At 37.7% G+C, this 22,555-nt stretch overlaps 1 protein-coding gene across 1 annotated transcript; it reads left to right on the top strand.

The window, feature by feature from the left end:
* Positions 1-17,621: 17,621 nt before the first annotated feature.
* Positions 17,622-18,805, top strand: LOC113294650. The gene is made up of 3 exons (XM_026543035.1): positions 17,622-17,874; positions 17,987-18,385; positions 18,558-18,805. The coding sequence occupies exons 1-3, from the start codon at positions 17,622-17,624 to the stop codon at positions 18,803-18,805; spliced, it is 900 nt and encodes a 299-aa protein (XP_026398820.1).
* The last annotated feature ends 3,750 nt before the right edge of the window (positions 18,806-22,555 follow it).

The following is a 22,555-nucleotide window of genomic DNA, read 5'->3' on the forward strand; positions in this document are numbered from 1 at the left end:
TCCAGGATATGACATGATTCTTGGACGCACATGGATTTATGATGGGAAGGTGAAACTGACACCTTCAATTACATATCTCTCCGTTGAAGAAACCTCTGACTTAGAGGAAGAAAAAGAAGATATCTCACCATTCGAGTATTGGAGGAGGTCAAAGCCTTGAAAGAACTTACACGAAAGCCTGAGGAACATCCAAATGCTTTCGTCAAGAGATTTCGCACTCGGGCAAGTCTTATTCCTTCTCATGTGCCCATATCGTCAGTTTTCAAATATTCTTATTTGGTTCAAGGTCTTCACTCCGCAAACAATTTAACAATTTCAAAATGCTATGAGTGGAAAATTTCGCCTCAGCAATATTACACCCAATGGTTGGATTCATAAATTCTTCAGGTTGATCATCCAATCAAGAGATTCATTGCGGAGGATGTGGCTAAACATGATAGACATTATGAAGGATACTCATTTCTGCACGAATGTCCATATGTGCCACAACCACGGAATTTCGTCACACGAGGAATTCTGAATCAAGAGAAGATATTCAAAGCGCGGTCGACCAAACCTAACAAATTTCATGACGGGGACCTGGTTCTCAAAGCAGCTCAGTGTGGCCTTCATTCTACAAGGAACTCCAATTGGTAAGGACCCGTTATGTTTGCTAAGTCCACAATCGGAGGATACTACAAACTGATCAACACAGATGGCAGAACCCTACCAGTAATTCATGAGAATTGGCTTAAGGCGTTTGTCTGAAATTATCAAACATTTGAGGTACTGGGCATTTAAAGCATTCATGACGTCTGGATTTGGCATTTAGGATTTTCTTTCATTGTATTTCAATTCCTCCAAAATGTTTGCAATACTTGCAATCAATATTTGAATTCAGAAATTTATCAAAATTCAATTCATATTAAAGGAAAATCTCTATCAAATCAAAAGAAAATACTTAACCATCTACCAATCCAAAACCAGCTAATATCAAAACCCAAACAAAAACCTCACATCTCCCAGAAGTTCAGAAGTTCAAGATATCATGAAAAAGGAAATCAAAGAAAATCAGCAAAAAAGGATTTTCGCTCCTCTACATCCTTCAAGTCCTGCAAAGCCACCTTCTCCTTATTCAACTCTTCAGTCAGCCTGGCAATCTTGTATTTTGTCTCCATCACAACATCATTGGGAAAGGGTATGTTGTTCTCACATGAGTCCTTGATAGCGTTCATTTGCTTATGAAGCCACTTCACATTGAAGCCAAGTCTTTCTGAATTCTCCAAATTAAACTTCCAATCAAAGAGTATATCTGGAGTTACAGTATTTCTGGCCCTAGTGCATATATCACTCACGACACGCAAGATAATACCTACTTGCATTATTAAGGCATAAGCACGTCCAAGGTTCTTATCAACGATCATGTGACCAAACTTCTTCCATATTTTCTCATACAAGCCTGCATATCCAATGGGAACGCTGAATCCACCAACTAGTTCATGATATGGGAGTGAAGCATCAAATGGAGGATCAAGAGCAAATCCTTCACTTGGATATTCGTGCACCACTATGCGGTTCTCAATTACTGGGGCAGCTTCTACAATCAGGGCAACAATATTCTCTACCAGTGTTTCAGTTTCTTCTATCACTGAAGCAGCAAAAATCTGGGTTTCCACAACTTCAGTGACAACCTTCTCATGGCCTTGAAGTGCAGGGATGGTTGTCTCTTCATCAATAACTCCAGGGCAGTTCGAGTTATCCTCATTGGTTTAAATATCCTCAACTTCGGTATTTGACACCTAATACGAAGATTACATGAGGATTAGAGTCATTTAAGCTTGAAACCAAATGAGATCATAAAATACATCATAAAAAAAATCCAAAATTATCAAGATTAATAATTATACACTCAAGGCACGAGCAAATAGCATGAAAGTCATGAAAATATGTTTTACGGTAACCTCGTCTGAAGAAACTGTACTCTGCCCTGTACTAAAAGACGAACTGGGAGAAATCTACGAGGAACCTGAAGATGGGTTATATACCATTCTATGATAAAGCTTGGAAATTTTCCGTGCTTAAAAATGCATATGAATATCATGAAAATCCGACTCCAGATGAAGGTTTTACGGCGTTTTTGCTAAATGACTGAGTTCTGAATTTTCTGACGACGAATTTCGACTAAGTTTTTCGTGTATACACATGGATTCTCATTCATTCATTCACAAATCAGGCTCATTACTTCTATTCGGCTCCGATTCTTTGGAAGTGCCTTCGTCTCTATTCTCAGAGGATGGTCGAGCATCAGCACTCTCCGTCTCCATGACAACATCCTCCTGGACATATCCTCAACAATCAACATTTTATCTAAAAAGCATCATAATTGAATATGCGAAGCGATACTTACGGCTTCTTCTTCATCACTCAGATCAAGAATTGTTGCAGGAAACCGAAGACCATCGATACTTGATGGAGTAAAATTCTGCAACAGAATAACAACATTGGTTTCATGATCCTAATAACGTGGGCGAGAAAAAGTCACAACAAGGAGAATACCGAGAACTCACCAAAGAACCAACTGGGGACTTTATGGTATTAGGTAACAGCTTATAACTTTTGTTCCTTCCTTCTCCACCGTGAACAATCGCTTCAGTTTCTGAGAAATCTACACGGATTCGAGGTCTTACATTACGACCGTCCTGTGGTAAAATTCAGTAACATAATTAGAATACAGTTTTCATAATTTCATGAAGATTATACGAAGAAACATACCTGAGAAGACCCTAGAGACGATTTTCGTTTATCACCAGAGAGATACTTCAATCTTGGTCGACCAGAAATCATCTCAGTAGAAGGAGGATCCTTCACTGGAGGCTGACCAGCCATCACGCAATCGCCGAAATTGTTGATCCCAAAAGTCTATATAACCTGGAGTTACATATGCAAATCTCTCGGAGCAAGGGAACCAGTAATTACTTCCTTCCACATGAGTATGGTCTAAATGGGTTCTAAGTTGTTCAACTGATGGCTTCCTCCTTCGAAAAGTTGGAATACACTGATCCATACCCATTTGTCGAGATGTTCTGTCAATATTATATTCCTCCACTGAGAGTCCTCCGTATATAGCCGATATCAAATGACCAGGGGTTCAACTCAACATGAAGGATCTTTCGCCATCACTCAAATTTGCACCATACATCAGCATCACACTCTCTCCAGTATTGAAAGTTGTTGGTTGGGAAACATAAGCAGGAACTGACACCCACGGGCGGAAGTTGAACTCAGATCCATCATCCAACACATCAATGAGGCGTGCTTTAGACCGAGGCTGCTTTGTAGACCAACGTATGATCCTGGCATTATCTTTTTCAGAGAAAATGTGACGAGCATCAGCATTCAGTCCTTGCAAAATATTACGTGGAATAGGCGCATAATTCTTGAAGTGCTCCCACATCAGAGCTTGAAGGAACATCGTATTGGCATAGCACTCAATCTTCATAAAGCCATTCGATACACTGGAGTCTATAACCAAGGAGTCTAAGTTAGAATATAAAGAACCCAGGAACAGGCTACCTATTGGAAGTTGCTCACCTTGAGCCATCTTGATAGCAAAGGGGATCACGAAGGGCTTCAACAAGTTTCCACTGTCTTCAAATATGTCTCTCGACGGCCATAAACATAAGAAAGTAGCAATGGGTAACATACCGTCGATGGGTTTATCAGAAATATCGTCCTTTGGCCACCAGCGTGTCAACCAGTGAGCATAGCACCCTTTACTGCCAGATGCCTTATTCACTTCCTCCATTGCAGCTGTCAAGATGTTGGAAATTGCAGTCTCCTCATCTGAAAAATCTCCAGGGAGATTGCCCGTGATTGGGAGATGCATCAAAGCAGCCACATCCTCTAAGGTAACAGTAAACTCTCCCCATCTGCATATAAAGGTATGAGTGGGAATACACCAACGAGCAAGTAGAGCCACAATACCTCTCGCATCATGGAAAATGAATCAGTCTCCAGAAGCCTGAATAGCTCTCGTCACTTGCGCCCGATCGAGCATGGCCCTGACATGAGGGAAACCCAGCATATGTCTCGCCCATCCAGAGAACTTTTCCAAAGGTCGTCGAGAAAGTTTAAACTCTATGATCGATACAAGGAAGATCCCTCGTTCAAGACAAAACCGGATCACTTTATTAGGAGTCACCAATTTATTCTGAGTATCATTTCTGGGATTTATCAGTAGACGATACAATGGAGATTTGAGATGATTCTCAGTTTCCTGCTCAACCTCCGCAAAAAATGCATCATCTATATTCGGGACATTCTTAATTCCATGGGTTCCATCCTCTTCTTCGCCAACGGAAGTCTCATCCATACATGTCTCATCTCTGGAGATATCATCATCAATGCACATTTCATCTCTCGAAGCATCATTCGCCTAGGAGTTGGACATTTTGCGGAGTAGCTGTAAAATTCACACTACATTCTACTTCAGTATGTCGCCCAGATATAAAACAAGGAAGTACAAGCATCTAATGGTAACTCTTAACTCTTACCTTTTACGCTTCCACTAACGATAGTGATAGTAATGCTAGAGTTAACACCTCAAAATCGTTAGTTTCTTCGAAACCTACAAAAGACGAACGAAACTCAGATTTTTCATAAAATCATGAACATCTCCATTGCGTGAACATTTACCATAGAATTATGAAAACTAAAACATTATTTCATCATAAATAATTTTTTACTTTGAACATTATTCAAAAAATCAGTTTTGAAAATATTTGTTTACAAAACATGAAATAATAACTCACGTTTTATTTTTAGTGAGTAACAACTCACGCAAAAAAAAAGTACACTCTTTTCCGTGAAAGCATGTCACTTTTTTGTATGCAAATATATTTTTCATGGACAGACCATGATTTTATATATATATATATATATAAAAACTCTTTTCCTTCGTATCGTCGTTCGTCTTTAAAACGAAGGTTTATTTCAATTTTGTGAAAGCTCACACCTTATAAGATAAAGTTTTGATTTACGTGAAAGCTTATAAAAAAAATTTATCACTGGACCTAAGTCTATACAAAAAAAAAATCTCTCCTAAATCAGGGATTATTATTAGTTTCTCAAACTAATGATCAAACGAACATACGTTTTTTTTTTTAAAAAACGAGGGGTTTCAACGAAACTCACACTCATATATGCACATGTATATAATTTTATTATGATCAAGGAATGAACAACTCATGAAAATCATAAACATCAGCAAAAAAAAAAACGGGCTTACCTGGTCGGTGGCCGGAATTGGCCGGACGGACGATCGGCAGCGGTCGGACGGCGACGAAGCTCCGACATTTTTTTTTTTACTTTATTTGCTCGGGCGTGAAGGAGTTGGAGGGATTAAGGTGCTGGCCGTGTGAAGGAGAAATAAAAAAAGAAAGGGATTAATTCCCTTTTATATAAATTTTTATTTCCAAAACCTAATTTTACAAGGATTTCCTTATTTGGGCCCGACCCGCGAATCCTAAACGACCAAGGTTCCATCGTCCGAACCAGCGGTTCAACGCCACTTTATGATCATCAAATGATGCTCTATCATGCCGCTGAGATCTTCATTCAAGTCATGGAATGCTCGCACTATCAAAATCCGGTAACGTCTTAACTTACGACTAAGTTCAATTACTTATATTGTTTATGACCGGAAAATCACCATTCAATGCTGACTGAGGAACATGGCTTTCCTCACTAAGCAGGGGACTTAATGTAGATGGTGGATTTTCGAAAAAATCTAAAATCGTAAACCCATAATTATACGAACTCCTGATCCAGCAATCAAATGTGAGTATTGAGACACGAGTCTCTCATCGAATCTCTGACTGAGAATACATTCTCTCAGAGTACATGCGGATATGTAGTCTCTCAGTTGGACAACGACATATCTCAATGAATGCTGAACACTTAAGTAATTATTTCTATATAGAATCACGAGATTGACGGCTCCTAGACAGCTTGCTCTGCTAGTATAGAGCGATAACGTCTTCAGGATACAAATAACAAGTTTTCCTTGACTATATAAAGGATATGAAGCTCCAGCAAGCTCATGTCAGAATAATTAATGCTCCTAGACAGCTTGCTCTGCTAGTATAGAGCCGTCAGTTAATTATTCTTAAATTCTTGGATTCATCCACTGAATTTCCGAAAATATTCAAATATTTTCGCAATATTTCATTACTTCAATCTATGGTTCTTCCCAGCAGAATTCCATGTGTTAGTAATAAATATTCAACGCACGGGCATCTGAGCTACCTATGAGTAAGCCCCGGCTCAAAAGGTGCAAGTGTACTCAACGATGATACACTAACAATCACCGCACGAACGAGTATATCAAAATACGACGAAACGATGAACCTATGCAAAATAGGAAAGAAAATAATAAATAATTAAAATATTGACCAAGGCGCCAAGGGATTGGGCTCACCGACCGAGCGGCCGTGCCGTGGCCAATCCCACGCCAGTTTTATATTTTATCATATTTTTTGTTATTTTCCTTGATCTTATGAAAATCCTTTCATTTGAACAAATATCCTTCGTTTTGAGGAAACTCCTCAGTTTCATGGAGTTCCCTTAGCACAAAGGAAATAATATAAAATTAGGAAAAACATTGTGGGGCCTTGATTATTGGCCAACAGGCCATGCCTTGATCCCGGCCAGCCCCACACCTCATAGTTCCTCATTATTTTATTATTATTTCCCTAATCTCATGAAAACTCCTTAATCTCATGGTATTTTCACAAAACCATGAAAATATAATATAAAATTAGGGAAACTCTTGGGTCCGGGCCCCAGCCGGCCGGCCATGCCTCAGCCGGTCCCACACGCCCCTTATTTTACTATTATTATTTTAAGGTTTCCTTGATCCCATGAAATTCCTTGATTTCATGGTATTTCTTTCAAATTATGAAAATTCCTTCAAATCATGGAAAATAATACACAAAAATTACATAAAATTAGGGAAACTTGTGGGATCAGGCCCAAGCCGGCCAGCCATGCCCTAGCCGGCCCCACACGCCCTTACTTTATTATTTTAATATTATTTGATTCCTTGATGCCATGGAAAATCTTTCACTTTAAGGAAACTCCTTAATTTCAACAAAATTCCTTGATTTCATGATATTTTCATAAATTCATGAAAAATAATATAAAATTAAGAAAAGCACCACGGGACCGTGGTCACTGGACGGCCAGCCATGCCTTGGCCTCAGCGGTCCCACGCTTCATCATTCCTTCATTTTATAATTATTTTCCTTCATCTCATGTAGTTTCCTCAGTTTTCAGCAAAATCCTGATTTTGTCATATTTTCTCAAATGGTTGCTCAAAGGTACGCCAGAAAATATCAAAATTCTCAGGACTGAGACACAGACATGTTGACGATGCAAGCATGTTACCTTGACCAACCAAGGTTGGCTCTTTGGCTCGCAATGAGCCAGTCCCGCATATTTTCATGATTTGACCTAATTTGCGCAATTGCACATATTAGGTCCAAAACTCTTCCAAATAATTTTGGAATTTCATGAAGTGATCATCATTCGATCCCACGACTAGCCAGGGACGGTTTTATGACCCCTTGGTCGGTCTCTCACCTCTCCATAATTAATTAGGTTTTATCACCTAAGGCTCGGACGAGCATTTTTCGAATAAATGATTAAACCAGCATTTAATCATTCTTTCATCAACAAATCACCAACTCTTCAAGATACCTTGGTATTTACTCACATGAGCATATGTGCGCTACATGGTCGATCCATGGTCTCATGTAACCGATCCCTCTTTCATTCCATGGTTGATTTTAAAATAAACCATCAATTGGTCATCAATTGATCAAATTAGGGTTTCTGAGTCCAAGGATCATAATTCCATATTCGAACACTAATGACTTTACGACGATCTCATGATCAGTATTCTTATTAATTATGCTCGGTTCAACTACCAGTATTCTAATTAATGTTTTATTTTGGTCACGCTACCAATAATTGATCAGACGAGCAACACTTGCTCAGATGAGCAATATTTGCTCAAACCAAGGAATATTGGTTCAACTATCAATATTCAACAATTCATCAGATGAGCAATACTTGCTCACCTCAACGTGAAAATTATACCTCTGTCTCAACAGGCACGTTCAATTCATGAGTCTCAGAACATTTTACAGAATCATGTTCAACTCAGCAAATACATGGACTCATCGTCCCATAAAGTCATGAAGTCAACAACTGACTAATTACCCACGAGACGTCAATCGTGTCACATGGGGGATATTAATAGGGTTTTGGTCTGGCGGTCTACGGCACGTGTGTTCATACACACGGTGGAATGTGAGCAAGTCGTGCAATCCGTTGAAGGAGTTAACAAAGTAGCGGATGGAAAATCGACCAAGTCTCCGCACGATGAGCAACTGGTTTCAAACACGATTTCCACCTACCCACTCTTTTATTCCATCAACTGTCACACTTCATGAGATCATGGTGTCTACGACTCCAACAATATAAATAAGTCTCTGATATCATGATTGAACATACAAGAACAACGATCTCACATCTCACAGACAACACGAGATTAACTCAACATCTGAGTATTACTCTCAACAGAGATTCAATCATTCAGAACTTATGTTATTCAGAATTCACAAGACACCCAAAATCTTTGATTACCATTGATTCCACACATTTCTCAGCTTCCCTCCTAAAGATCAACCCATCCTCTCTTGTGACCGAATTTACTCCGGAACGGCCATTATCTTGGTTTAGGCCGGAGTACTACAGATTGATCTCTCGAATTCAAAGCACTCCCTTCTTGCAGTGCATCTGTGTGAGGTTGAACATTTCGCTCGATTCAAGGAGTCTCCTCCGTACGGTCGTCTCCTCAATCCCGTGAAAACCAGCAAATCGTTTTGCCCCATCTACAGATTGGCGACCACAGTGGGAGATTAATCTCTCGGTTTCAATCCCAATCTTTCACAAGATGGTTGATCTTAGGTCACGTACAATCGCAGATCCTAACACAAACGATGGTATCACCAGCAACAACAACAATGAGGATATCCCGGAAACAATTCCGGCATCTAACACTGGCGGTGATGATATTACTCCTCCTCATGCTAACACGGAAGGTCATCCTCTGTTCGGCCAACACCCTGAGGAAGTCAGAGGAAACCCACCACCTACCATTGCTGATCTCATCAAAGTGCAAGAGACCCTTGCACAGAACCAAACCGATATGGCTACTACACAGAAAGAGTTGTTTAATTATCTGAAGATTCTCAATGAGAAGATGTCAGAGAAAACTCAAGAAAAAGGAAAAGAGAAGGAAAAATCCCCAGACGCTGATCCTGAGGTAATTCCGACTCATACAGTAGATGATGATGAAGTACGCAAAGCTGCAGACGATCCATCAGCGAAGGAGTCATCAAACTTCATCACTCAGGAGTATTTGGAACGCCTTATGGAGAACAGTGGGAAGGGCAAGACCCCACATGTCCATCGTCACCAACCTCCATACCCTGTTGCTACTCAAAGGATTCCTCTTCCCAAAGGTTACATCTCTCCAACCTTTACTTGTAGGATGCAACCGGCAATGCTCGAGAACATGTTTCTCGGTTCCTGGAAGCTTTAGGTGAACATGAGCATAACCATGTTGTTCGTCTCAAAGAATTTTCAAAATCCTTGAAAGGCATGGAATACACCTGGTATAACAACATCGTACCAGGAACTATCAACAGTTGGGGAGAAATGGTTAATGCTTTCTATAGAAAGTATTTATTTGTTTCAGAGCAAGTCACCCTCTCTGATCTCGGAAGGATGTTTCAAAAGAACACCGAACATCCTAACGACTATGTGAAGAAGTTTAGAGTTCAAGCGTTAGATTGCCATGATCCGAATGTCACAGAACATCAACTTGAGGACCTATGCATCAACGGAATGATTCCAGTCTACATAATCATGTTCAACTCAGCAAATACATGGACTCATCGTCACATAAAGTCATGAAGTCAACAACTGACTGATTAACCACGAGACGTCAATCGTGTCACATGGGGGATATTAACTAGGGTTTTGGTCTGGCGGTCCACGGCACATGTGTTCATACACACGATGGAATGTGAGCAAGTCGTGCAATAAGTTGAAGGATTTAACAAAGTAGTGGATGGAAAATCGACCAAGTCTCCGCACGATGAGAAACTGGTTTCAAACACGATTTCCACCTCCCCACCCTTTGATTCCATCAACTGTCACACTTCATGGGATCATGGTGTCTACGATTCCATCAATATAAATAAGTATCTGAAATCATGATTGAATATACAAGAACAACGATCTCACGTCTCACAGACAACACGAGATTAACTCAACATCTGAGTAATTACTCTCAACAGAGATTCAATCATTCAGAACTTATCTTATTCAGAATTCACAACACACCCACAATCTTTGATTACCATTGATTCCACACATTTCTCAGCTTCCCTCCTACAGATCAACCTATCCTCTCTTTTGACCGAATTTACTCTGGAACGGCCATTGTCTTGGTTTAGGCCGGAGTACTACAGATTGATCTCTCGAATTCAAAGCACTCCCTTCTTGCAGTGCATCTGTGTGAGGTTGAACATTTCGCTCGGTTCAAGGAGTCTCCTCCGTACGGTCGTCTCCTCAATCCCGTAAAAACCAACAAATCGTTTTTCCCCATCTATAATAGGACTCAGCGAGATTTTTGAGGAACAAAGATAAATCAAAAGAAATATGAGGATACATAAAAGCTTGGTCGAGCATATGTAAACCTAAGTCGCATGGAGGTTTATGAATCAAGGATCCTCACTATTTAATATTGTTATCCTAACTAAACCGAGAAGTTGTTTCATTCTGGAACCAAGTCATCTCTAGGTGCAGCTTCTGAAAGCGAAATACTTACGTAATTCTCATCCTTTCTTTTCGACGAAAAAAACCAATTTGTCATGGATTTTGACAAATATCCAAAAGTCCTACCCCTCATTAAAAATAATCTTATTTTGAAAATCAGGATCGAAAACTATAACCAAATACGGAAAGATGCAATTGGATCCCTATTTCGAATATCATTCCGAAATCTTTGGATAGGGAAGAACCAGTTCCCATTATAGTCAATGAATTAATTTTCTCAGAAGGAAAATGGGAAAATTTCAAGCTAGATGATCTCTTTTCCCCAGAAATAAAGACAAAAATCTTAGTCATTTCCCCACATATCAATAGAACGGATACAATTAGATGATAAGTGCATAATTTTACATGGTTTGAATATCGTTTTCTTACATTTATTTGCTAGTTCTTATGCAAATTGCGTTGTATTATTGTTACTTTTCTATTGTGTATCTTTCATTAGGTGAATCATCCAAAAGAAAGTGGAACTCATTCAAATCCAAAATGTATTCTCATTATTTGAAGAGAGCGAAAAGACAAGTCCAATGGCGAAATAATAATGTCATTTCGATGTTGTATGGAGAAGTTATGAACATTTAAGATTATCGAAAAGGGTGGAAGCACAAAATTATTTGGGACAACCAGTTTCAATAAGGGAACCTCCCAATTTTACTCAGGAAGCTGCATACTAATAATAAGAGCGCCAGCCGTTTTACTTAGGGAACTATCGTCTTCCCCCCGAATTTAACAGTTCGAACAGAAAGGAGAAGTTTAGTGAGGAACTCACGTTGTTACTATCATGAGATGGTGTTTAACTTGTATCGATCTTAATTGGGTTAGTGGGTTAATTGCTTTTAGAAGATATGGTTCCATATATAGAACTTCTATCGTCAGTTTCCCATAACTGACTGGGTTTCCTGCGAGACCATTTCCTGGTTTTACATTTTGTTTCACAGCCAGGCTTTGGGCGTGAGAATTGGTACTTTTGGTAACTTTTTCAACGTAGGTCAAGCACATGTACTTCTACAATTTGGAAACCTATTCAAAAGAAATTCCATTCATTTTGATCGTGAGTTAACACACAAGAAGAGATGAATAAGGAGAGTTGGAGATTTTTCTGCAACTTAGGGTTTGCTTTACTTTTATTCTTATTATTTTACATGGACTTTAAGAAATCCATGATGAACAAATTCACTCATTAGGTCAAAAAGAAATTAGGAAAGGTGATCCAGGATCACCTTTCTTGTTTATTATGGTTATTGAAATTCTTTCCAAGATAATCAAAAAAATGGCTTGTATTGGTCTTTTGCCAGGTTTTAAAGCGGCTACAAGTGGTATTATTATTAATCATCTTCAGATTACAGATGACTTGATAGTGTTCATTGATGACTAACAGGAACAGATCACAACTTTGAAGAATGTTTTGTTTGTTTTTCAGTTGGTCCCTAATCTAAAAGTAAAATTCAAAAAGAACGCAGTGTTTAGAATTGGGGAGAATCATCACATTCTGGATTATGTTGATAGTTTTGGGTATCAGTTAGTTAAATTTCCCGTCAACCGATTCAGAGGTGTCAACAAAAGCTAAGTACGTAAAGAAAAACTATCTTACATAAGGCCAGAGACTTATTCTAAATAATAGTGTACTTGCAAGCATGCCAATCTATTTATTTTATCTTTGTTTCAAATTCCATCTTCTGCGATCAAAGAAATTGAAAAGATAATGCGCAATTTCTTATGGGGATCTTCATCTTTTACTAAAAAGAGAAGTATGGTGGTTTTGTCTAAAGTTTTACTTTCTAAATCCAAAGGTGGCATCGATATTAAGAAGTTAAGGTTAGTCAATAAATCTCATCACTATAAGTGAATTTGGAAATATGGTGTAGAGAAAGGTTTGTGGCGGCAGATAATCCAATAAAATCTTGGAGGTAATCCTTCTTCTTTTATTCCTTATAACATCTATTGATCATAGCCTTTAAACTGGGATACTAAAATCAAGAGACTATTTTAACTCTAACATTTCACTTATTGTGCATAATGGTGAGAGCATATGTGAAAATGTGGGGGTACCAAAATACAACACAAACTTTTTCCTAGGAAACCTGTATGGACTAAACTCGAATATAATTCCGAGAGTTCAACTTAATGAATCTCAATCAGGAATTATATGAAGAGCTTGTATCTCTTTCTCTCACAATCATAATGTTAACAGAGACAAGTCAGTGAATCTAATTATACAGTGAGAGTATTTGAACGATTCCAAAGATCGATATCCAAGAATCAATCAAGTCGTATCCAACAAACAAGGATGGACATATCTACTTTGATTGATTTACGTACAACCTGTGATAGTTCAATTATAAATATAAACAATATAATGCGGAAAAAGAAATAACACATACAAATGAAATTTTGTTAACGAGGAAACCGCAGATGCATAAAAACCTCGGGACGTTGTCCGGATTTGAACACCAAACTGTATTAAGCCGCTATAGATACCAGCCTAGTATAAGAACTTCGGACTGGAATGTAGTTGAGACCGAATTAAACCGTCACAACAATTCAGTTACAGTCGCGCTCCTTACGCCTCTTGAATCCCGGCAGGACTCCGCGCAATTGATTCCCTTAGCTGACGACCTTTACATCCTAAGAGTTGCTTCAACTCAATTGAAGAATTTAAACCAATCTACCTCCCACAGATAAGCCTATATGTGATTTCCGTTCTGATCAAAGATCAAGGTGAGGTAGGAAATCGATTGTAATAGACAAAGTCTAGTAAACCTCAAAATCCGGTCTTATGACTCCCGAAAAGCAGCCTAGATTATTATTCACCTCACAAGTTGAAACTTGTGGAATCACAAAGTCTGAGACGAAGATGCTTTGTGATTTCTATCTATCTTGTTTGTTGGAGAAAACTCAACAATCAAAAAAAGATCAGGATACACGAACTACTAAGATAAAGATAGTTGAACCTGACTTCACCAATCCCTAGGTGAAGTCTTTTTAGTCGCTAAACCCTAGAAGGGTTTGAAGGAGAGGAAGACTCTAGTTTATAACTAGGACACACAAGAAAGTGTCCGGGATTCAAAAATCCCAGTTGTTTGAGGTTCCCTTTATACAGACTTTCAAGGTCAAGGTTGCTTTAGATTTAAGCTAAGGTAGCTTTGGATCCAAGCAATCAATAATCACCGTTAGATGAAAAACTTGACTTTGAGATTAACATAGAAAAATATATACTCTGGTTAGGATGGACCAAACCGAACCGTGTACAATGACTTGTTCATGAAAGGTTAGCTGAAACTAGCCAATCAAACTATATGCTTAACCATTTTCATATAAAATTTTAAAACTTTTCTTGAGTCACACATATGATCAAAAATGTCTAGATAGTGTTTTTAGAGAGTTTTTCAAATGCTGATCATCTCATAGAAATAATTCTGATGCATCTGAAAATATTCGACAGGGTAAGTATGTGTACTGTACCCGTTCGTGAATATTTTTGTCATAGTACGTGTACCGGGTATGTGTACCCTTAAGACAAAAACGAGTTCAGGAACTCACAGATCTTTTATGGTTTGCATACTAGGTATGCGTACCTTTTCGGTTTTAAAACCAACATATATTTTCCGGTTTTCATACTAGGTATGCGTACCTTTCCTGGTTCACGTGTTACAGACTTTACGTGGTATGGATACCGGGTATGCGTACAAAAAAGTCGCTGCCGTACTATAGCTACGATGGCATGTGTACTGGTTACGTACTACGGCTCTAGACTTATAACAGTTCTCCCAGTATGTGAATTGGTATGTATATTTTCCAGTATCCAGATTAATATTAGTTTTATACCTCTCTAATAATCAATTCTAAACATTCCCGAATAACATCAATGACACATTTCACTGTTCCAAGCTTTTTTCAATTGATCAAATCTTGAATCATAATTTAAGTCATGAACAATAAATTGTTCTTAACCAAATTCATCAAGTATTAATAAATGTTCTTAAGCTTAATTAATCATATTTTGAGAACGATATTCAAGATAAACTTGACTCGAAATTTCTACTATGCATGTACTGTCTAATTTAGTCATGTGACAATGTCTCATAGATAGAAAGGTGAAAACTTGATAAATAGGTGGTTCAGTCTTCACTTACCTTTTGATGTTGAAGTTCTCCAAAGCTCATGTTGATCTTCGTCTTCAAACGATATAACGCAGTGATATTCGATTCTCAACTACACACTTGTATCCTAATCCGAGACCTGACTAAATGTAGACTAGAAATCAAGATATAGTTTTTATCAACTAAATTTGACAACAAGCTTGAGATAACAACACTTGTGAGTTCGACCGGGCAATGCTCTAATAGTATGTTTCTGGACTGATAAGTGGATTGTGGAATGTTCTTAAAGATAGGTTCCCATCCATTTACAACGTTTCAAAATGCAAAAAATCTAATGTCAAAGATGTGCTTCGATTTAGGGGAAATTGGAATTTTAATGCAAAAAATCTAATCTTGGAATTTTAAATTAAAGAGAAATATAGATGAGTTTGAAATTGTGGAGGTGGATGATTTACTACAACTATTAGAAGATTTTGTTATCTCAGTTTAAAACAGTTCCGAAAATGATGCTAGAGGATGGGGATTTGGACAAGAATTTTATGTGGCAAATTTTTATAATTATTTAGAGTTGGATGGTTTCGTTTCTTTTCCTCACAGACAAATTTGGAATCTAAAAATTCCTCTAAAGGTTTTTTTCTATTTTAGTTTAGACGCTCTGTCACACAGGTGCGCCTACTTTAGGTAAGCTACTTAGAGCTGTTGGGATAATTCAGATCAATGCCTTTTATGTTCTAAAAGATAAAGAAACTTGAGACCATTTATTTAATGAAACACAGAATATTTGGCGATATTTTCTAAACACTTTGGATCCAGATGAGTATTTGCAGAGAACTTTACGAATAATATATAAGTAATGTCTAATACGAGGAGCAAAAGTATGATAAAGAAGATACGAGGGACTTTGCGGTTTACAATTTGGTGGACGATATGGACAGATTGCTGTTGTAGGCTATATAAAGTAAGAAGAGAACCATATTCCAGCTTATCATTTCAGTCAAATACAAAATGTATAATTGGTCCTCACAATTTAAGTTTTTTTTTTTTGATGGTTTTTCTCTTATGTAATTGGGAAGCTGTTACTGGTCACAGACAACTAGTTTTTGTTTCTTTTTAATATTTTAGTATTCATTGCTTTGATGAGTGTTAATTTTTAATGTAATTTGGGCTGTGCTCTCCCACACTGTCGCGCATTAGAGCATTATGAGCTAGCAGGTTCCATATTGTTGGATCGAGTAATCTAGCATCTCTAGATTGGTGACAATTATAAACAACTCCTTTAGGTTAAACCTTAAAAGTACTTTAGACTGAAGGTCCCTGAATCATAAAGTCCTTCGTCTTCTCTGATTCACAAGTTCGTTCCGTATTTTAAAGGGAAAAATTCTTCGATTTCAACCTCATGTCCTCATCTCAAAAACACAGATTTGGAAAAGATAAGAAAAAAAGTTTTAAACACTAGAATTCATCCAATTAGTAAGGTAAGACCAGGTCGGAACTCGGAGAGCTAGGGCCCAGCAGAAGTTACATAATTTAGTTAGTCAATTTCAGCCAACACTTTTGTGGATTGCAGAACCTAAGATCAAATGTTTTGATTCTTTCTGTAGTAGATTAAATCTTTCTGGTATGCAATCTATAGTTATTCATAATGCAACAACAACTCATAAGAGTAACATATGGTTATTCTGAAGTAATTCCATTACAACTCTTACAGTTGTTTCTATTTTAAGTCAAATGATCACTGTAGCAGTAGGAGATGTTTTAGTTTCTGGAGTTCATGCTAATGTAAATATGGTTCAAAGAAGATTTCGATGGTCTGAAATGAAGATGATTAGTGACCCCAAGAATCCTTGGTTAGTCATTGGAGATTTTAATTCAATTCTTTCAGTTGAAGACAAAGTTGGTGGCAGATCTCCTTCAAAGAGGTCATTGCTTGATTTCAATGAATGTTTAAATACTTGTGATCTTTTACAGGCTCCTAAATTTGGCTTGGACTTCACATGGTCAAATTTTCAACATGGGGGTAAAAGAATATTATGCACTTTGGACAGAGCTGTGTTTAATATAGAATGGTTAAGATTATATAGTGATTGGGGTTACAAGGTTGGTGCTAGAGTTGTATCTGATCATTCTCCTTTAATGGGTGGGTGTGAGAATATTCCTAAACCTACAAATGTACCTCTTAGATTTCAAAAAATGTGGTTGAAACACCCTGGTTTTATGAAACTTGTAGAAGACAATTGGGCTGAGCCAGTAAATGGAGATCCAGCTTTTATACTACTGCATAAACTGAATAGATTGAAAATAATTTTGAAAGAATGGAACTGGCAAGTTTTTGGTAATGTTCAAGTCAAGATTAAGGAAGCAGAAAAGTTAGTTCAAGAAAAAATGGTAATTTATGATTCTAATCCTCATGATGAACAAGCTTTAGCTGACTTGGTTTTGGCTCAAAATGATCTAAACTCAAAATAAGTACAACATTGTATCATGATGAAGCAAAAGTCAAGAATTCAATGGGTTACAGAGGGCTCATCCAACACCAATTTCTTCCACACAAATGTTAAGATAAGACAAAATAGAAACATGATTTGTGAACTTGAGGATGATGAGGGTAATATTGTAGCAGATCAAGATAAAATAGAAGATGTTTTGTTTTTTCACCATAAATTTCAGAATAAAGAAGTAACCATAGATGATTCCTTGTTGGATGTTATTCCTCAATTAATATCAGACCAGGATCAAGTTATGATAGAAGCAGTACCTGAATTAGAAGAAATTAAGAATGCAGTATTCAGCATGAATGCAGATGGAGCTCCAGGACCAGATAGCTTCTCAGGTATCTTCTAAAAATCTTGTTGGGATATTATCAAAAATGATTTATTAAATGCAACTCAATATTGTTGGAGAAGGAAAATATATCCCAAGGGGCATGAATTCTAATTTTTTAGTACTTCTTCCTAAAGTTCAAGGTGCAAAGAAACCAAACCAGTTCAGACCTATTGGTTTAAGAAATTTCAATTTCAAAATCTTTACAAAAATACTAGCTACAAGAATGAATAATCTGATGGGTAAATTAGTTTCTAACCAGCAAGCAGCATACATTAAAGGCAGAAGTATACATCAACAGGTTATGTTAGCTTCTGAGTTGGTTAATGAAATGAAGCATACAAGAAGAGGAGGAAATGTTGGCTTGAAACTGGACATATCACAAGCATATGACTCAGTGAATTGGAATTTTCTGTTTAAAGTACTTCAAAAATATGGATTTTCTGCAGCTTGGTGTGAGTGGTTAAAAGTATTGTTTGCATCTGCTAAAATCTCTGTCATGATAAATGGAGGACCTCAAGGTTTTTTCTCAATGGAGAGAGGCTTAAAACAGGGTGATCCCTTATCTCCCTTGTTGTTTGTTCTTATTGAAGAAGTATTAAGTAGAAATTTAACCAAGTTGGTAGAACTGAAGAAGCTGCAACCTATGGTTATTAGGAAGGGTGTGTATCCAACTCACCTATTTTTTTGCAGATGATGTATTCATCTTCAGTAATGGTTCAAAGAAAAGTTTAGAAGCTCTCATCACTCTGCTCAAGACTTATCAAGATAGTTCTGGTCAGATAATCAACAAACAGAAAAGTAAATGTTTTGTAGAAGATTGTACTCCATCAAGAAGAAATCAGATTGTTAGTTTAATGCAAATGGAACTTACAACATTTCCTGGAAAATACTTAGGTGTCATATTGAAGCCTGGGAGAGTTAAGTCTGCTACTGTGTGACCAATGGTGGAAATGATGCAAGGTTACTTAGCAGCTTGGAAGGGTAAAATGCTGTCATTTCATGATAGGCTGGTGCTCATTAAATCTGTCCTATGCAGTGTACCTATCTATAATATGACAGTTTACAAATGGCCAAGTTCAGTAATCAAAATCTGTGAAAAAATCATAAGAAACTTCTTATGGACTGGTGACAGTGAAGCTAGGAAGCATGATACTCTTGGATGGAGTAAAGTTTGTGCACCTTTCAATGAAGGAGGCCTGGGGATTAGGAGACTGGAGGTAATCAATAAATCTTTGTTAATGAAAATGATGTGAAAATTTATAAATTCAAGTGATGAATGCTCTAAATTTTTTGCTGCTAAGTATAAGGATAAATATGGTCAATGGAGCACTCAATGGAAACTATCTACAGTATGGCCAGGTTTGAAATGGGCTTCGAAAGATTTGAAATCAAATGTGAAATGGAATGTAGGTAATGGTGAAAAAATATTATTGTGGTTTGATACTTGGATAGGTGGCAAACCTTTAATTGAGACTGTGAGCTGCACTGACAGAATAAAAGACATGTTGCATATGACTGTAAGTGATATAGTGGAAAATGGTGAATGGAGTATTTCATGTGTTGTGCAAGAGTTCATTCCGGGTTCATTACCACTTATAAGTGGAGAACAAGACAAGCTTATATGGAGTGTAAATATGAAAGGTTCTTTTTCTACATCATCTGCAGTTGAGAAAATCAGAAACAAGGAACCAAAATTACATTGGCCTGATCAAATTTGGAAAATATTTCTACATCCAAGCATTGCTAGTAATGTATGGAAAATTCAAAAAGGGGTGTACACTGATGATGAAAATCTAATCAAGAAAGGTTATTCTCTTGCTTCTAAATGTTGTATCTGTCAGCAAAATCAAGATATCATGGAGCATCTCCTGTGGTCCTGCAGTTTCAACAAGCATATATAGCAATGGTTAGTCACTGATTTTCAATTCCAAATACCTACTTCCTTTTCTGATATTCTCAATTTTGCAAAACATAAAAGCTCAATTGTCAAGCAAGCATGGATAACTGCAGCATGTGCAACAATGAGGGAACTGTGGTTTCAAAAAAATAAACTTATTCATGAAAACATTCCTCCAAATTTGGAAAATTTTAAAAGAAGAATCATGAGCCTGGTTTTCTATGGAGGTTACAAAATGACAGGTACAAGATGGGGGCAGAATTATGATTCCGAAGTTCTTCATTTTTTAACCTTGGTCAGAGAAACATGAAGTTCAAAAAAATCCAAGAATGTCAGTGGTTCAATCCAAATGAAGGATATGTTTTATTTTGTTGTGATGGAATGGAAGTTGGTAATCCAGGTATGGCTGGTTTTGGTATAATTGCTAGATGTCATGAAAGTCAGGTTATTGGCACTGTCTCAGATGGAACTGGTGTGGCTACTACTTATATAGTTGATGCTTTAGCTATTGTGTGAGCTATAGAATGGGCAGTAAAGTTACAATGTACCAAAATCCTCATCAGATCTCACTCTCTGACAGTAATGGAAGATGCTAAAAAAGGTGTGATGCCTTGGTGTTTACAATCAAGATGGATGAAAGCCAAAAGGGAAATTACTGAAATTATCTATGAACAATGTTATAAAGAAGTGAATTTTTCAGCAATTGAGCTTGCTAAACAAGGTGCAAGATTACCTCAGGGGTCTGTGGCAGTTACAAATGGGAAGCCTTCATCTCTATCTCATGTTGAATTACCAGGAAGAAAGTATTACAGATTCTGTTAGTTATTAAAACAATTTATCTCTTACGTGTAACTAAGATTTTTTTAGTTTTCTTTTTGTTTCTCAAATTCTTTAATTCTTATGTTAGTTAAAATCAATAAAATTGTGATTTAGCAAAAAAAAAAAAAAAAAAAAAAAAAAAAAAAAAAAGGTCGGAACTCGAAAAGTTTGCAAAATTTCGAAATCCATTGGTTAGTCATTATTTCTCTACTTTCTTAATCTGCTGAAGTTATAGGAAAGAAAAACAAAACAAAGATGTGTGTACATATTTCATCATCAAACACGTGTATACAGGAAGACACGTGGAGAGCATGCGGACAAATTCATCAAAACATGATGACACACGCCCACAGCCAAGAAGCCCGTCCCGTCGACTTCGGATATTTACCCGAACAAATCTAAGGGCAGAAGTTAAAAGATGTATCGAAAACACGATGTACTGCGGATCACCAAATAACTCCCGAAGAGTTACTTTATCTCATCCCCAAAAGAAGCTAAGATCAACAGTGAAGAGAAGGTTAACTGACATGGATGTGACAGGGGCAGAAGACACTTGTCTGACACGAGCATGCGTCTCAACTACCCGCATTAAACACTCTGAGCAGTATACGTGTCGATCAACCCGTGGAACGAACGAGGATGACTCTGCGTGATCAAGTAATGAGCGAAGATCTCCGCGTGGTAGACACAAAACACAAGAAGATAAGGTTCAAACGACCCTCAGAAATGGGTCCCACACTCTAACCCTATAAATACCCCCTCTCCACCAAGAGTGAGGGGATCGGAAAAAGGAGGGAGAGAAGGGGAGAGAGAAGGATTGTGAGTGTAAGTTTGTCCTTTACAATACACAGACCTATGTAAACTCCAAAGTCATTCGAATATCTCTGTAATCATCAAGTACATAGTGAAACAACAACCCCGTGGATGTAGGCCTTAATGCTGAACCATGTAAATCCCAGTCTTATTTACATTTCAGCACTTTATATTCGTCTAACGCTCCATGAGTTTTACTTTTATACTTCATTTTCTTTATCTTCCCCTGCGTAAACGCCTCTCACGATATTATTAGATGAGGCTATGATAAACCCGAAGGTTTTGAGCCAAGGAATCAATGCAATTGTATCATCAGTGCGAGTATGTACCTAGAGTGCGAACATTGTTTGTGAACATATAGATGCCTTCGTGATTTACGTGTTCACAATTTGGCGCTAGAAACAGGGACTTTGTCCCGGTAAAAGATTTATCTTATCCTGTGATTTCATCTTAAACTAGCATATGATTGCTCTGCTTCATTAGCTCTGACAGTATTTATTTTACCATATTCAAAAAACGCACCCGTTATCTTCATTAGCTCCGGCAGTATCTTCGTTTATTGGTTAAAAGATTTACTACCTAGATCCATGAATTTACATTTTTTTTAGATCTCGTACGGACATGTCTTCCCGGTGGGTTTTCGTAAATTTTCAAAGGATCTACAGCCATTTTAAAAAAAAAGGGATCTTCTCGCGTTTCCACGTACTTTCTTCCACTTTTAGTACGACTTTAACCCGTGTATTTTAACTCATATGTTTTAATCGAATGAGCCTCCCTAAGAGTTCTCTGTGGCCCTCGGGCAGTTTTTCCCTGTCTTGGAGTAAGGTATTTCACAAACTAACCCGATCCGCACGGACATTTCTGTTTCTCGCTGTTTGAAATTCCCTTGTGCAGAAAGAAAGCGACAAAAGGACCCACTATGGAAAAGATGCAGGAAGCAGGAAATCCAAAGCCTCGTCAAAGGAAGCACCAAGACAACCCCGGTCATCACCCGAAGCAAGCAGAAAGGGACAAAGCCAAAATGACTAGTCAGAGGCAGGATACCGCGGAAATCACTTCGCCGATGAATGCTAACTCCGTTGCAGCCGCGGCTCTCAGAGCAGCGGCGACAAAGTACAGTACGGCGGCGGCAACCCTGAAGGCTGCAGAAGCCAGCAAA

Source organism: Papaver somniferum, chromosome 7 (assembly GCF_003573695.1).
Source record: "Papaver somniferum cultivar HN1 chromosome 7, ASM357369v1, whole genome shotgun sequence".
NCBI lineage: Eukaryota > Viridiplantae > Streptophyta > Magnoliopsida > Ranunculales > Papaveraceae > Papaver > Papaver somniferum.

Coding starts and splice junctions, on each gene's coding strand:
- LOC113294650 (XM_026543035.1), top strand. CDS start 17,622: ATGATTTGTGAACTTGAGGATGATGAGGGTAATATTGTAGCAGATCAA. Junction 17,875..17,986: donor AGGACCAGATAGCTTCTCAG/GTATCTTCTAAA, acceptor CTAATTTTTTAG/TACTTCTTCCTAAAGTTCAA. Junction 18,386..18,557: donor GATAAATGGAGGACCTCAAG/GTTTTTTCTCAA, acceptor ATTTTTTTGCAG/ATGATGTATTCATCTTCAGT.